The following is an 11,696-nucleotide window of genomic DNA, read 5'->3' as shown; positions in this document are numbered from 1 at the left end:
TTGGAAGCTTTGGCTAAAACGCGCTCATTGGTAGCTTAGCGTTGCAAACGCTGACTCTTGTAAAGTTTAAACTTCAGAGCATCGTGCTATCGGAGGACAACGAAACGAAAGCAGCCTGCTGCGACAACGGAAGCGAAGTAGCCAGCGAGGTGTCGCAGTCTTGAGTTCGTCAGTGGCTTACCGTGGAAACAGACGCTTGCGCCCTTTCTACTGAAACGACGAAAGATGGCACTGGAATTGTGCTCGTCTTCGGAATGCCAGAAGTGCCTAAGCTTAGCTCGCACGTCGGGCGTATTCGGTCGCTAACAGCTTTACAAGATGCGCGCATAGCACCGGCTTGCGGGTTTGAAGTAGCACAGGTCTGCCCAATGCTTAAATCAGCATTTAATCGCGGAAAATAGCCGACTACGCCCCGCTCACCCCATGTAACTACTAAATTCCTCTAAATGTCTCTCCCAGCAATCCGTTTAGCTTCTGGTGCGAAGGTGTTCTCGGCACTCTCTAAAAGAAGAAAAAAAAGGAAGCGATTTTGCTCCTCTACAGGAAGGAGCAAGCTGTAATGACGATTCAAATGCTAATAGCGAATGTCGGTAATACAACTTGATTGAAGAGTGGTACTCAGTGAGCGGTTCTATGTCCGTGTGAAGGGGCTAGCGCGCCATGAGACGCGTTGCAGAGTACTTTGTGTGCGTTGTAAAGTTCATTTAACCGCTTTGGGGGAATTGTTTCGAGCTTCGTTTATGTATAATTACCAAGTAGCGCACGTACGCTTATCATTTAGACAAGATATACTACAGATGCCTGCCTAAATAATTTTATGCATTTCTTTAACTGTATCAGTACAAAAATCCAGGAACCTCTCGGACATTCGAGCCCAAGTGCGCCGTCAGATGTGGTGCAGCTGCTGTTCCAGCTCGGCAGCGCGCGTGAGTTCATGGAAGTTTCTACAATCCAGCTGCGGCACGTAGAAAAAAAATTTTGCGACCTGTGTTGTTAACGATAAGCGACTCTGGAGGAAACTTTCGCACGCCATACAGATGTGCTTGTAGTCGCCATAGCAGCGCGAGAAAAAGCAGAAGCTGTTTAGAAAACGAACATTACAAGGCTAATGGTGGTCAAAGAATGCCAAACAGATGCCCAATCAGTTACCAGGTTCAAGTCTTCAGGGTGCTAGTCTCACTTTAGCTGACATTTGCGTCTACATCATGCTAGCGTGTACGAGGCCATTCCCAGTGGCTCCATGTCTCTGTACCTTGTGACAGTTACTGCATAGGTTGGAAAGTATCTTCACCTAGGAAGGGAGGAGGGGGAAGGGGGGCTCGATCAGTCTTATTAGGTGAAGCCCGTTCCTGTTGGCTACTTCGCATTGTTATTCCGCATTGCAGGAAAGAGCCCGCTAAAAGTCACCGGAGTTTCTTCTGTAGTACCGGGCGATTTATTGTATCGCGCATAGGTTACACCAAGCAAGGAGTATTATTGGCTGCAAGCAAGGAGTATGGCATTGGCTGTGCAAGGTAAAGCTAGCGTTGAAAGTTTTATAAAATTAACTGCAAAAGAGTACAACGTTGGGCTAGTTGGGTTATACCGTTGGCATGGGAACAGCGAAAGAAAACGAGAAAATCGGGAGGTAGACCGGATAAACATTAAAGAAATTCTGACGTTATGCTTTCCTAAAGTGACACTGCGAGTGAATTTTTTATATACGTCTACGTTTTTTGCGGTCTCTGTACGCTTTCCATATTCGTAAGAGTCAGAGTCTGTACAAACTTTCTGTAAAGTTCGGCCGTTGAACACTCGGTCTATCAAGTTCCCTTTCAGCGTTGCTGCTATTATCTAACGTTTGCAGCCGACGTTCAATGCGGCACTTACCATAGCCAGATTCTATGTTCTTTCTCGTCCTTTACTGGATTGCCTCGCTTATTAGTACTTCCGTTTTGCTGTGCCTTCACGTTTCAGAAGGCCCAAAGTAAGGTGCACCCGCTGAATCAAGACAAGCTAGGGGCCCCCGTAGGCTTCGCGAACAACCCAGTGCCCATGGAGCTCTACCACATGGACGCCAGCCCACCGTGCCGCGCTGTGCGCATGGTGGCCAGGCACCTCAATCTCAGTCTGAACCTCATCCCGGTCAACTTCATGGCTGGCGAGCACATGACGCCCCAGTTTAGAAAGGTGGGTCAGTGCTCATACACCAGGGCTGTGCAAATCACAGTGTTCAATTCTTTGAACACGCCTGCAAGTGAAGGCTTGGGGCAAGCCAAAACAATGTTGTTAGAATCGTCGATACTTTATTATAATGCAGAGCAGTGCGTAGTATTCGAAGCATTACTACTTTAACTATAATCGTGAGCGTATGGAAAACTGATACGCTAAACTGATACAAGCACAATACTGGCACGCAGAAATGTGGTTGCACTTGAAGTGCACCCCGATAATGCGAGTTGGACGAGTGCTGTACCCTTTGGCTCCCGGAAAAGATCTCTTTTCAAAGTTTGCCTCGGCGTTTTATACGATGAGGAGTTGCTTGGGAACACTTCTCCAGTCCACCGTATTTGAGCAGACGCTCAGCCAGCGTAGTTCAATAGAACCGTCCCAGAGATAGCATAGTATTAGCAAAACACACTGACTCGTTTATTCTAGGAGCCGTTTCATCTACATCCTGGAGTCGGGGTGACATTTTGCGAGGAGGAACATCCGAGAAAAAGGTTGCCACTGTCGTTTGTGGGAGCATTGCTGCCAACTTGTCAACTTCGAAATTTGCAGAATTCCACGGACACGGCACTGAAAGGACGGGGAAATCGCACGAAATCTTAACAGCTTGCCCTGAGCCCATGACTCTCCAATGATACATACTAACTTTTAGTTAAAATAAGGTGCGAATCTGTCCGAGTTGGCTAAAACTTATTATGACGGCAGCGCAAAATGTACGGTGACACAGAGGAAAGGAAACAAACAGGACAAGCGCTGGGGTGCTGTGTGCCCCTTTTTCTTAGTGTCGCTGTCCCCTGTTTGCTGCTGTCATTATAATCACATTCTTAAATATGATCGACCTGCAGACGCATAACAAAGAAACTACAAACATTTACATTGTAAATATTCACAAGGATTGCATGGTTTTAGATCACATTGACTTTTTTCGATGAGATATATTGTGTTGCCAGGTACGCCTGCTTCAGGAACATGTGTAGAACTTTCCTCAAACAACTACAGCTCTTACAACCTTTCGCTGCGACAAGTATAGTGAATGAATATTCTGGGTCCAACGGCAGAGCCTTCTCTGCGAAGAGAATTTATGCTATGTAGACCTTCAGGCCCTCGTGATATGGTGAATTCACATGAAGTCCTCAAAGTTCGCAAAAAATTCGATAGAGTTAGCAGGTACGAGTAAGAAGACTGCATTGTTTAGCCGGCACAGAACTGTAGTGCGCCTGATTTTGTCACAATGTTGTGCATTTGTTGTGTAGTTACGCCTGAACAGTTTTTCAAAACTCTAATCAAGCCAGGGTAGAGCATAGCTAGACGTATGTGACCCACGTATGTGATATTCCCAGTCGTCTTCAAACATTAGGATTTTGTATCATCAATTGTACAAAATTCGAATATACATCAACTCCAATATACAATGTTCATTTTCTACCACTAGTCATATCCTAAAATCAATAGTGTTCAAAAGCACACGTCACAGCGGCTCAGTCGTTATGGCGTTATGGTGCTCTGTACAAGGTGGCGTGTTTAATGCCCTATCGCGTTGACCGCACTCTCTTGGCGGAATGAAAAAAAAAGGAGTTCCTCTTTTTTTGAGGAAGTGGAGATTAGAGAAACCCGGGAGGTCAAAATTGGGGGGCAGTCCTCCACTTCTATTATAGGTATTTGCTGTTGAGCCAGTTGTTGCACGTCGAACAATAATGAATTGTCTATAATCATGATCACAGAGAGGGTAAGGCACAAAGACAGGACGAGTGCCTTTAGACCCTTAACGTTACTTTGCCACATTCATCATCATCAGCAGCAGCAGCCTGGCTACGCCTACTGCAGCGCTATCTATCGCTACCTATTCTCGCTACCTATCCTAAACTTCTGTTCTCTTCTTTGCCACATTAAACTATCTCAAGTAACAATGCTAGGAAACTTGTGATTTCATTGTTTTCCTGAAGTAGTTTGCGTGCTTAATTTTTCTTTATTTCTGGGCAGGAGGCCGGGGGGGGGGATGTTGAGAAATCCCGTCGCATGAAGAAAAAGAAACGACGTCATTAAACTTTTTTGCGCCTAGACTGCAGCGCTCTCGTGCGTGCTTGCAATCAACCTGTGTACCTTGGCATCAACAAGTACCTTGGCATCAATCTTCAATCAAACTTATCATGGAATAATCATATTAACCTTACCCTTGCCTCTTCAAATCGTACTCTCGGACTTATTAAACATAACTTAAAAGAAGCCCCAAGGCATGTTAAAAAACTAGCATACACAACATTAATCCGTCCTAAACTAGAATACGCGTCTGCCATCTGGGATCCCGAACAAACGTATATCATAAGTAACATCGAAGCCTTGCAGAACCGTGCTGCGCGATTTATATTTTCAGATTATTCACGTTACACCAGCGTCACCGCGTTAAAGAATAAAGCTGACTTGGACAACTTAGCTCTTCGCCGTAAAATTTCTCGCCTAACACTTTTCCATAAGCTTTATCACCATCCATCACTTCACGATGATTTCTTTCAGTCACCAACAGTTATTTTTCCACGCCGTGACCATCCATACAAAGTCAAACGCATTAACTGCCAGTCATCCCATTATGCATCTTCGTTCTTACCACGCACAATAACTGAATGGAACGCCTTACCATCAGTCATTGCCACGGAACCAGACTTGACTAAGTTTCAACATTTAATTCGCTCACGACTTGTCGACTAATCGTATTATTATTCTTTTTTGGGACTTTTACAGTGTTTTTCGATATTTGTTGGTGTTTTTAGTGCAGTTGCCTTATGTTCTCCTAATATGTACTAATGTTTTCTCTGTAATAATTGTGACCTAATCATCTTGTATGTTAACTATGTTTCACTGTATTATTACTTCTGTTAACCTCTCTTGTTTTTAGTATGTACAAACTACAACCAGTGCTTGTGATTGACCCCCCCCCCCCATGTAATACCCTCGTATTTTGGGGGTATATTGAATAAATAAATAAATAAACCTTGTTGGTGTGCAAGACAGAAGACAAACGGATTCGATGGCGTCAACACGGCGAAAGCGTGGGCTAGTTGATTATTTGATAATCCAATTAGGGCGCGCATAACGAGGGACGCAGACAGTAGAAACTTACACAGAGCTCAATATGCGCAATTTGAGTACGAGAAAATCTGCTTTCTGAAATATTTTATTATTCGTATGTAAGCTCTATGTATGTCTATCCTATGTTGGCTCCTCGGTTCACGCTCTATGATTGGATGAGCAAGATAGTTGCCATACGCTTTCTCGGTCACTACGTACCCTATGAAGTGTGACTTACGTGGATTTCCACAGTCACCCACCGCGATAGCTCATAACAGCTATGGCATTTGGCCGCTGAGCACGAGGTCGAGGGTCTGAATGCGGCTTCGCCACTGCATTCTCTTAGATTGAAATGCGAAAATGCTCGTGAAATTGAGTGCACTTTAAAGAACCCTGAAGTCCAAATCGATTTCGGAACCCTCCACTATGGCATCCCTCATTACCCCAGTGTGCAGATCTGAAGCGTTAAACCCAAGTAGTTTTGAAACTTTCATATTCGTAACGAAGCTGCTGACATAACTGTTCTCTCTATGCGCTGGATTTTGCAGCAGATTCCTTCTTGCTGTCCGCATGCTCGCTTTCATTCATCTAGATACAAGCGCGAGGCAGCTCCGTTCGCGGCCTCAAACACACAGAGAAATCGGTATTTCGTAGTTCCCGTGGTTTCGTCAAAGCAACGCGCTAAATAACTCTTAAAAACGTTACATTAACCTGTGCCAGCAGAAGGTGTGTCAGACGGTTCTGATCATGCTATTGTCAAAGGCACACTGTACCATAAATCCACTATAGCGCAATTTTCAGATGCGCTCATGATTCAACACTGCTGCGATGTGTTGAGCACCTGTAGGCAACTGCAGACATTGAGCCGTTTATGAGATCCCACTCTAATGTACTCGTATGACACTCTTAGGCTGGCAAACTCACTCATGAGACGACTCACTACAACTCACACCGTCCCGTGAGCCTAAGCCGAAGTGAGCCTGAATGAGTACGTTCTTGTTGAGTCTTTGTCCAAGTCAGCCCGACTAAGCGCAGTTCCGGGGGAGTTTTAAGTCCGTGTGAGCTCGGCTGAGTACTTTGGTGAGTCTGAGACCGAGCGAGCCTGGTTTATAGAATTTTTACCGAAACTGGACTGACTCTGAGTGAGCTAAAACGAAAAACATATATTTCTTAGTGAGTCTGAACGAGGTTCGCTTATTTTGCCTTCCTAAAAAAAAGGAATATTGCTTAAGTCGCCGCGACGGCAGCGACCTTATCCAGGCAACTTTCCTTAGCAAGGCTCGCTGCGTACCCTGCCACGAGTTTATAAAGAAGGAAAAAGAAAGATCGAGCAATGGTACACTCTCCCGTCCAGCTACGCGCTACACCTACAAAAACCCCGACCCCTCTCGCGCATACGCTCTGGCATGCCCACCGCGCCGACAGTTTTGCAGCTGTGTTATCGCAGCATCGGCGACTCTAGTTAGCGCCACCAAGTGCGACTCATTGCGCCACGCTTCCATCCCGTTCATGTATCTCCATGCTTCGCGTTTGCCTGCTATTCGCGTTTCCTTGGCATGCTGAAGGCAGGTGTGGAAGGGAAGGAGGGGGGGGGGGGAGGTAAAGCACGCTGCGATATGTCATACATTTGGACACAAGTGAGGACTGTATGCTGGGTGAGAAAGGTAAGAAAAATCGGGACGCTAGTGTGCCGAAGCCTCGGGTGTGGCGAAAATGTTGACGCTATCCAAGTTTCTCGAGCTTGGTAGGATTTGTCCGCTCAGGTACCGTTACCGTTAAGCTTTTGCTCGACTCATCCCTTGTCTTGTCTCTATGCCGCTCTTTGGTACGGAAATGGTGATGGATGGCGTTCACTGTGGGTGATGACTGACATCATCATGGCACTGGTCGTTCGGCTGATCTACGCTTGTGGCAATTCCTAAAATGAGTGGTGCTGCTGTTGTCTTTTGCGGAGTTACCAGACTTATCAGTGTCTAGTGTAATTCGATAACAATGAGGTGAGCTGAATTTTCAAGAGTGCTCTCGTAAAACGTAGTTCTGTTAAACTTCAGCAATGTAGCTTTCACGTGCACTATTTTGTGCCTTGTACGAGGGCAAATCCAATGGCGCCAGTTTTGTGCATTTGCATTACAACATTCCCGCCATGGCCCATGGCTGGGCCGCACTATTTACAAGTAAAAATAAAGTACAGATAAAACGCTATCAAGCAAGCACGACGTGAAACAGCTAGCCTAGGCAAGCCAGCGTCCTCTGACGCCACCCCACTATTTTATATCTGGTGCCTATATGCGCGATGACTTTTGGGAAGCGCTTTACGGTTGCCGGGCCTTTTAGAGACATTGTTCGGTACGCAGTAGCCCTTTGTGGTCCCTTCGTCACAATCTGCCCTCATCACGTGCTGTCAGGTGTATTCGCTCCAGCACACTCCGTATGCTCAGCGCCTAGAAATTACCTCGTGCACCTAATGTGGTGAGGACCCATTTCCCATGAGCCTTCACAGCAGCCGCCGCCGACAGACCTGCGCTCAAGCAATGCTTTGTTTCCATATATGGTATGGGTGGACGCGCCTGCCGTATCCCATTGGGGAACAGACGACGGCGCGATACCCTGGCGCCATCTGGTAGCGTTCGTCCCCGCAAAGCCCATCTTGCACTGCCCGACGCTTTTCTTTTTCGCGTCGTCGCCATGCACTCCTCCTACGCTTTCCTCCTGCCGCTCTCTTCGCAATCGCCGTCTTTCATCCCCCGCTGCGCTCAGCGTTCGCTCTTTCATCCTTCGATGTGCTTGTTCGCTCGGTTACGCCGAGGAAAGTGGTCGAGAGACGCCAACACTAAACGCAGGAACGAACGCCTGATAACAGCACTCTAAGCTATTTGGGACGTTCTGCTTTTATAGCATGAATTGTAGCAAAACATTTGCATTGCTTAAAGGGAAGCTGAAGAGTCTGTCGAATTCAATAAGACGCTCACATACGGATGCGAGAACCTTATAAACCATGTAGGTAAAATTTGTTTTTTTTTTCAATTAGGAGCGACGTAATCGTCGGTTGAAATTGCGCTGTAGCTCCGCCCCCCGTAGAGTGAGCGAGCGGAGCGGAGACCAGAAACCGCGTTGTTGTGACGTCAATTCTAGTGTTTCGTTCCTTCGCAGCGTCCGCGACCGTGCCTGACCGCGCTTGTTTCTGCGTGCGTGCCATCGTAATCTACTTCGATCAACCTTGCATTCGTTTGTTGGTGCGTCTGCGTGTATGTAGAGTGGTAGTCAACGTGCGTGGTAGTCAACGTGAGTGGTAATCAACGTGAGTGGTTGTCAACGTGAGTGGTAGTCAACAGATGAAGGTCACTACACGTACTGCATGAACAGGGAAGCTTTTCACGCGTTTAAACTATCTTTGTAGATTACCGACAGCTTTGGACAGCGCACAAATGCCGGCGATCGCATCCCCGCTTACGTTCCACGAGGAGGCATGCAGGAACACAACACTACAGTTGTTTGACCGGAAACGAGCTCAATAGATCGGCGAAAGATCGGCGAGATCATAGATCGCTTTGCAAAAAACATACTCACCAAAGAGCATTTCCAACACGAGGAGATCCCAAGACTTTGCTTTCGTTCGTGTCGAAAGCACTGCTCGCACGAGCATCGTTTCCTTCTTCGAGAGGCCGGCTCTTCGCAATCGGCTCGTACGTGTAGGGAGTGACGCCGAACTCCTCAGAAAAACGCAGTCTCTCTAAATTTTCCATTACCGTCTAAGAAAAACAGCACCAAACTACCTGGTACCGCGCTTCATGTATAGCGGCAGCGGTCGGTTACTAGAGTTGACGTCACGAGGCGCACCGACTAATCACAGGCGGAAACGAGACGCGCGAGCTGGGCGTGTCCGCTGCTGCACGTTTGGTCGAAATAAAATATATTTGCGCTTTCTTTCGCTCAATTACGATATGATATTCGAATTCGGATGGTTGAAAACCATTATGTACAGATGTTCACTCATTTTTTCTGGAAAACCTTTCAGCTTCCCTTTAAAGTCGAGCTTTGTTTGCGGACACTTCTGGTGGCGTCCACTTTAGTTGACGAGGCAGGCCTTCATGCCACACAGCACGAAAAATAAAATACGGCTGACGTTTATCCTGAGCTACCGAAACCACACCGCGCTCATGCATATATGCACAAAAACTCGAAAAAGAGCGGAATTTTGTGCGAGTCGCTAAAGCTGTACGATGATTGTAAAACGGCGTTCAAAAAGGGCGAAGCCAAAGAAAACGTAGACGTCACATGCGCTGACTTCAAAGCAACGTTTATTGAGAAACGCAGATGTAACATATACTATTCTTATGACAGCGATCTAAAACACCGCGCGTAAGACAGACAAAAAGCAAGCAAAAACTTCTGGATTAACCAATAACTCTAAATTGTAAATTGAATACGGCAGGCACATATATAAATAAACAATAGCTAAAAAGTATGACTACCGTGACATCAAACTAGGCATCAAGTATTAAATTACGCCATTTCATCATCAAGAAGGTGCACCGAATGTTGGCTCAGGCCCGTGGCACCCTGCATCTGGATACAAAATGTTTCAGCCAGCTCCCTAGTTAATTGACCCCTATGGCGAAAAGACTGTCGTGCTTCTTAGATAGGTCTGCATCCGTATTGCTTGCAATGTAGCGCCAAATAAAATATGAGCACCTTTTAAAGTGCTAAGATCCTCTCTAAGCCGGATGTTGAAACATCCGGATTAGATCATATCTAGTCTGACCTACATACAATTTTCCACAGATGTTCGGAATCTGGTAGATAAACCCTTCAACAGAGGACATAAATTGAAGGTCCTGCTGCACGCCTGTGCCACCCCTTTCCGTTTCATACGCCTCTGAGTCCTCATTTTTTTTTAAACTAAGGTTTTTTTTTCTTCTTCCTTCGACTTTCCCACTGCTGCTGTTGCTCCTGCTGCTGAGGCTGCTGCGACAGTCGGTACACGCTGTCGGCGCACTGTTTAGAGGGGAGGGGGGGTGTTAGGGTGTGTGCATACAGGACAGGAGCGAGTCAGAGCGGAAAAGCTACGTGGCAGACTCGTTTGGACGCCACCGCGTCGACAGTGCACAATGTCCTCAGCTCTCTCAGCGTTTCCACATTAGCTTCTTGACAGCTGTAATTATTCGTGACTCCCCTCAAAAGCGTTACAGAAGCTGCAGCACTTCTCTTTCCACTAACTTGGTAGTCCAGAGAGGACGTAGATGGAACTCTAGAAAGGAGGGAGAAAAAGAGGCAGTTCCCATAGAAGTGGGGGTGGGGGAAGGTGACTTGAGAAGGCAAGGAAACCCTACTACTATACGACAGCGCTTGCGGGAAAACTGTATAAGCTTAAGTTCAAGGTAGGGTACAGCACGTTCGTGCTATTTCTGAAAAATAAACGCCATGCAAATATGTCGAGCGGACAAATTACGCAGGGCGTGCAGAAGCAGAGCCGCTTTAATTAAAGCGCACCGAATGGTCTCGGCGTCAGTGCGGAAGCGGTGGACCGTCAAACGAACACTTCTCTGCCCGCCGCGGTAGATTTGCAGTTATGGCATTGCTAGAGATTGTGGGTTTGATCCCTACCGCGGCAGCCGCATTTCAATGGGGACGAAATAGAAAATGCACGTGCACTTAGATTTTGGGACACAGTTAAAGGACATCACAATGTCAAAATTAATGCGGAGTCGGCCACTACGGCGTGCCTAATAATCCGCTTGTTGTTTTGGCACGTACAACTCCATAAGCCAATTCAAGTTTAATACTTCTGCCACGATGCGATGTGCAATGTGAGGCAATGACAATTCTCAATCATCTGAGAGGTCATGAAATATGGCGCACAACGACGCCTCAAGCAAATACCTCTCCCTGTGTGTTTTATCGCACGACATACATAATCGTTCCTACAAGACGTATTGCTCTGCTCAGCACGAGGGCGCGGGATTACATTAAATCCCTGCCGCGGCTGCCGCATTGCGATAGATGTGAAACGACAAAACGGCCGTGTACCGCACATTTGGTGCACGTTAAAGAAGCACAGGCGGTGAAAATTATTCCGGAGTCCCCCACTACAGCGGGCCTCATTGTCATCTCATGCCGTGAAATCAAGGGGCCCTATAACGCAAAACTATTCGTCTGTGTTTTTATGCCATTCTCCTGACTTCAAATATGCGTAACCCCCGGCGCAAGCATCAACCTGTACAGACAACCTGCATGGTTGTCTGTACAGACCAATCAAACCCTCTCCTCGTTCATAGGAAGTCACCTTTGCTTTAAAAACGAATCACATTGCCTACACTGAGCGGCTTCTCTTATCTAATTGACTGACAAAAGGCGACAAGCCCGCTCATGCGGAGAGAGATTCGATGGGGCTGAGCCAGTGCATTGAAAATTGATAACCGCATGAA

The 11,696-nt window shown here is 46.7% G+C and overlaps 1 protein-coding gene across 1 annotated transcript in view; it reads left to right on the top strand.

Annotated features, from left to right (window-relative positions):
• The first annotated feature begins 844 nt into the window (after positions 1-844).
• LOC135918264 (glutathione S-transferase 1-like) overlaps positions 845-11,696 on the top strand; it is a 49,555-nt gene continuing 38,703 nt past the window's right edge. The window contains exons 1-2 of the mRNA XM_070532840.1: positions 845-926; positions 1,957-2,169. Coding sequence (XP_070388941.1) covers positions 891-926; positions 1,957-2,169 — 249 coding nt within the window. The 5' untranslated portion in view covers positions 845-890. The remainder of the gene's footprint in view (positions 927-1,956; positions 2,170-11,696) is intronic.

This window comes from Dermacentor albipictus, chromosome 2, assembly GCF_038994185.2.
Source record: "Dermacentor albipictus isolate Rhodes 1998 colony chromosome 2, USDA_Dalb.pri_finalv2, whole genome shotgun sequence".
NCBI lineage: Eukaryota > Metazoa > Arthropoda > Arachnida > Ixodida > Ixodidae > Dermacentor > Dermacentor albipictus.
This window is presented reverse-complemented; position numbering and strand designations above follow the sequence as displayed.